The sequence below is a fragment of the Condylostylus longicornis genome, unplaced genomic scaffold (genome assembly GCF_029603195.1).
Source record: "Condylostylus longicornis isolate FDR11 unplaced genomic scaffold, ASM2960319v2 ptg000048l, whole genome shotgun sequence".
NCBI classification, from domain to species: Eukaryota; Metazoa; Arthropoda; class Insecta; order Diptera; family Dolichopodidae; genus Condylostylus; species Condylostylus longicornis.
Window position 1 is genome coordinate 4,344,921 of NW_026578017.1, and position 6,000 is coordinate 4,350,920.

At 26.4% G+C, this 6,000-nt stretch overlaps 1 protein-coding gene across 2 annotated transcripts in view; it reads left to right on the forward strand.

Annotated features, from left to right (window-relative positions):
- Positions 1–1,172, forward strand: part of LOC129610864 (serine protease filzig) — a 103,007-nt gene extending 101,835 nt beyond the window's left edge. For both annotated transcript variants that reach the window (XM_055523631.1, XM_055523632.1), the window contains one exon: positions 663–1,172. In XM_055523631.1, the coding sequence (XP_055379606.1) occupies positions 663–827 (165 nt within the window). In that variant the 3' untranslated portion in view covers positions 828–1,172. The remainder of the gene's footprint in view (positions 1–662) is intronic.
- The last annotated feature ends 4,828 nt before the right edge of the window (positions 1,173–6,000 follow it).

Here is a 6,000-nt window from a genome sequence, read left to right on the forward strand (position 1 = left end):
TTTTTCTTTCCTGAATTTCTTTTCTATAAAATATTTTCAATCGCTGTATTCTCTTTTTAAACATCAACCCCTGGAGGTTATGCAAAAATTCACAATGAATAAAGATGAAAGATCTCTTAAGATTATCCTGATTAAAAATTTATTATAATTTGCAACTCGTTATAGCTTCGTCAAATTATAAAATTTTATTCTTTCTACATTTTCTTATTTTATTTATAAATTGTGAATACAGATTTAATACAAATAATTAAAAGTTAATGATGAGAGTTGAACATTAAAAAAGTTTTAAAATATTTTGACCTCATAGTTGATTTTAAGCATATGTGCCTCTATGATTTCTGAATGGATATCAAAACTCATTTGCTGTAGTTAGTCAAATTATTCAAAAGTAAGAAAACCTCTGGTTTTGAAAAATAAGTGAATTATTTTGTTAGTTATTTTTTGATTGCTTTGCTTATAATGTCATAATTATTTCCTGTACTTACAATTGGAAAGATTCGGAATGAGATAAAGCATTTGGACATTACATTTTTAAGACTATACAATCTGTTTCTGGATATTTATAAGGATCCCAAAAATGGTTCCGGATTCTTTATAATACAAGAATAATTAAATTCATAAATTACTCCTTTTAATGTTACTCCTTTTTATTTTATTTTTAGGGTGACAGTGGTGGCCCATTAGTATTACAACGACCTGATGGAAGGTGGGAATTAGTTGGAACTGTATCACATGGTATTAAATGCGCAGCACCATATTTACCTGGTGTTTACATGCGAACAACATATTACAAACCATGGTTAAAACAAGTAACTGGCGTCAAATAGATACTTAAGATTTAGTTAAAACAAAAACATATTTTATTATTACATAATACAAAGTAACGCTAAATGTATTCAAAAAAATTAGAACCCAGTTAAAAAATTAGCGAGAATAACTTATAGATTAATTCGTGCAAGTTATAAGATCGCGTCTATTAAAAAAAAAAATTAATACAAATTAAGAATACAAATTTTTTTTTTTGTTACTAAGATGCAAAACTTAATTTTTACTAAAATGTTGAAATTTTTTAAGTAAATCAAAATCATATTAGCTAAAATATTAATCTAATCTTGACAAAAAAAAAAAAAAAAATATGTATCTTTTGCATATTTTTCGGAGACGAGCATTAAATGTTCCAGCATTTTTATTTTAAAAATAAATATTTTTGTGTGTAAATGTTGTAATTTAAATGTAATTTTAAGCGAATGAATTTGAAATTTAATTAAAAAATAATTTATTATTTAATTTATTTATAATCTTTTCATTATTTAATTTGTTTTATAAGAAATTCAAATTTTATTATTTTAATTTATATAATTTATTTATTTATTATTAGTATTTATTAAAAAAAAATAAAATAAACCCTTTTCGTCTTCAATTAAAAATTAATCAATCGAAATATTAGAAAAATTGAAAACATGCCTAAAAGTGAACATCATCTAATTATGCAAAGTTTTTTAGCTCTGGTTTATATTCTAAAATTAAAATATTATAGCCTTTAAAATTATTTTTTACTTAACACACTGAATCTTATAAAAAGTTTCTGCTAAAAACAATGGCTATTTTCTGGATTAAAATTTTAATTAAATACCAATAATTTAAAGTTTGCCTAAAAGTATGCAATTTTCGAAAAAATCTAATTCCATACAAAGCTGTTGGGGAAACTACATCCCTACAACGGCAGACTATTTAAGGTATTTTTCCTTAACAACCAAACTGAGAATCAGATATAAAGCACATAATACTGCAAGAGAATAAAAATTATTTTAATTTTGAAAAGCAAATGGCTATCAGAGCTCAAAGAAGTCACTAAACAATTCCGATTCCGTTCACATATTTTGGGAACATTCCAACAATCCATAAATAATTTCTTGAGCATTAAAAACGGAGAAGCAAAATAATTTTAATCGTAAATTTTTTGAGAATATAATTTAAAAATTCACTTAATTTCAATGAATCTTTCGAAATAACAAACAAAATTCGTAAGAAATTTATTTAATTTAAAAAATTTAGTTTTTAAAAAAAATAAAATATCACACCATTACAAAATAATTTCAAGCAAACAAAAACAAAAATTGTACATTAAAATATTTAAATTTTTATTTTAATTATTTTTTTAATAGTGAAAATCCATTATGAATTATTTTACTTTTATTATTGTTATTCATTTTATTAAAAAATTGAAAAAAAAAATATTTTTGTTAAGTTTTTTTATGAATTTTCCAAAATAATTTCTAATGGCTTTTTTAAAATTTGTACTTTTAATTTTCATTTTTTGAATATTTTTTTGATTTCATGATTTTAAAAAATTAATCAAATGTTTAGTTAGCGCCATATGGTAACTAACTTTTGAATTGTTTAAAACAAAAACAAAAACGTATTTACAAAATTGAATTAAAAAAAATTCAATTAGTTTTTCGTAACTATACGACGATGATTGTTAGATAATAAATATTTATGGAATCTAATTAAAAAAAAAAATAAATTAAAAAATAATACTCGTATTTTGTTATTTTATTTTAATTAATTTAAAATCTGTTTTTAATTTTCTTTTTGTTTAAGGTCTACATAAAAATCTCTAAAAATTGCATGAAAATTATTACAGCTATAAAGTTGAGATTTGAGGGGGAAAATTGATCAAAATTGCGAAAGTAAATGGTGTCTTATGAATTTTCTTTTACTAGAAAAAATTCGAAAAATGTATTTTTTGAAATATACATGTGTCCAAAGGCAATAAATGCATTCATTCAATTTTTGTCCCAAAACTTTTGAACGTTTTGCACGTTTATGTGTGACAACCATCATAACAGTTTAAAACTAGCTCCAAAAGATTTAAATTCCCTGCTAAGCAGTTAGGCAAACATGGCATCCCCCCATTTGACGTTGAACAGCAAAGTATACAAAGAACTTCGAAATATCCGCGCTATTTCTCGTTTGTCTAAAATCTATTAAAGTTGAAAGCTGTCAGCTCTCAAAATCGCAACTCAGCTACTATTGCAGCTGTAAGTGTAGCTGTATTTGGTACTACGTATCTGTATATAAAGTAAAATTGACTTTTGGTAGTGTTTTGTAAAATGTCAAAGTTCAAGTGAACTTGTGAAATTCAAGTGAACTTGTTAGATGAAAGAATAAAAATTACGTTGAGAATTCTTAAAAAAAACATTGTATATTTGGTTCAAAATTGTTTAATTTTTAAAAATATGCAAATTTTATTACATAAGCATATTATGCAATTTATTTTTTTAATTGACATATGCTCGGAAGAGCACGTCTCTTTTTGCTTACCAAAATAATTAGCAAAAGTATAAAATTTTTAGAAAATTGTGTTGTTTTCCGAAATGCTAAGTAAAAAATAAAATTCAAACTTAACGTCAAAGAGCTTATTATTTATAATTAATTTTTTTAGGATTCCTAAGCTTCAGTTAATAAGGCAATATCCATTATATCACCTACTATCATCTACTAAAATATATGGTGCTTACATTACTGATTGCGTCTTAATTTCCATGTATCCTTAATTTCAAGGTAAACGCATCATTATACTTTAATTTCAAATCAATAAAAAAAAAATTTTAAAACAGTACAAATATGAATTACATGCGTACATACTTACAGATATTATACACATATTATTAGAATATATATGTACATATGTATGTATAACGTACAAGAAACAAAAATCCCATTATTTCAGAACTTCAAGTATTTAAAAAGTATTTCAAAAAACTGAAAATCATTTTAAAAGTTGTTAAAAAATTTTTAGAAATTGAAATGGCAAAAATGAAGACGGGAAGAAAATTTAAATGACAATTTTAATTTTCTACCAAAACAAAAAGTTTTTTAACTCGAAACTTCAGAAATAACGAAAATTATTTTAAAATGTGGGAGTATCAAAGTTCAATAAAATAAAGAAAAATAAAAATAAATTTTAAAATTTAAAATAAAAACTGAGTCTTAAAAATAAAGGAAAAAGACGAAGCACAAATCCCATTTTCTTGTTAATTTCAAATTTTTCATTTTTGTAAAGATTTCCTTTTTTTATGGTGACTACACATACACGACCTTCTTTTTAAATTTTTAGAAGTAATTTGCGATAAGAAACCAAAACTCTAAAAAAGGGAAATATTTACGGTATTGACCAAATTGTAGCCTTCCAAGTATTACTGCAGAAGATATACTATTCTCCCTTGACTTGCAATATGCTGTAATACGGCATTACACACAATTCAACTTATGAGTGTAACTTGTTGAATCGTATTTCAATTCCATATTATTGCATTTTTGGAGAGAAGACTTTTAAATCCTTGTGAAATAAGGTTTTGTACGTTATTGAGAAGTTTAATTTCTAAAAGTTAAGAATTAAGAATTTCTAAAAGTCGACAAGCTGTTTTTTTTTAACTGATGTCATGCTTTGTAACAATTAGTGTATGTTTTACTATAGTCAGTTGTACTTCATCATCCAACTTCATATTGAAGGCTATTCAAAATGTTTTTTTTTCAATCAAAATTTTTGAGAACAATTTTAGTGCTTATATGTACCCAAATTTGAAAAATATTTACAAAGGCCGTCAGATGTCTAATTATATTATACATTTTTAATTATTTAAATTTATAAACAATAAACCAAGCGTCGTTGTTTCTTTACACATTCATTTGTAAATTTTAAGCAAGATTAGCATATTCGTTGTTTTATAATTTAAAAATGTTTTTCTAAAACTGTTTTTTCTTCTATGTACTTCATATCTTTGGGTATCTAAATGAAAGGTTTTTAAATAACTAGTAGAATACCCAGTAAAATTTTTAAAAAATTAAAAAATTAATGGAAAAAGTACCTTACTGCACTAATTAGCATCGGTGAACCGAGTCACCTTCATTTGGATGTCAGGCCACAGTGGGCATATGGAAAACGAGTTTGACGATGAGCTGCTGCGGAAAAGATCTGGGTCTGCCTTCTTCCCAGGTATGGGAACTAGGCTTGCCTACCCGCTCGCGGCGGCATACAGCGTTCATTGGTGGGACACGAAGGGGCGTCGTCATGTGAAAGTGTTTCTGCCAGACTGCTCAGAAAAGTTCACCACAAAGTTGTTGGGGATGAAGAGGAGCCGGGTTCGCGTTATTACGAATTTCCTCACTGGTAAATCGAGGTCCTCCCTGTGCAGATTTTGTGGGGATGGTGACGAAACGCCGTGCACATTCTTTGCGACTGTCTGGTACTGGCTGTCCGGCATATTTTTATTCTTTGGAAATATCCCTAGCTTTATACTTGGGCCGGGAATATCATAGATAGCAGCGTGAGGAGGCTATAATATGTCAGGAATAGCTGGGGTGGCTCGGTGGGTCCTCCTACCACACTCGGTTCCCTCAAAAATCTACGAGTCTATACAAATTTAATGAAAAGAAAGCTGCTTTACAAACCATTTGTTTGATCCGAAAACCAAAGTCTTACCTTACAAAACGCAGCCGTCGGAGAAAATATAAATTCCAAATTTTATATTTCTTATTGTTTATCTTATTCGTTGCGAATGTTAAAAGCTTATCTAACACATAAATATATTCAAATGAATCACTATTTACTGTTTATGTATGTATAATTTGTACGTATTTCAAATATGTTCACGCAAACACATACATATTTATTTTTTTCCAAAAATAACCTATATAATTCCTATATGTCCTTGTTAAATTATTAAAAATGGAGAAAAAATGTAAGTGGGTAAAAAAGATGCTGAATTTCGTTACACACATACAATTTCATATACTTAATAATATTAGGTTTCATATATATATTTTCGATATACATAATGTTTATATAAACAAGACAATACAAACAATATAAAATGAGGAAAACGAATAAAGATCACCCTGTTTCCAAGAAGGCAAGAAAAAATAAATATTCTGCCCACGCTTTTTTACAAAAAAAAACGTGATAGCTTGCTTTTATTTGCTTATTTTGTATCT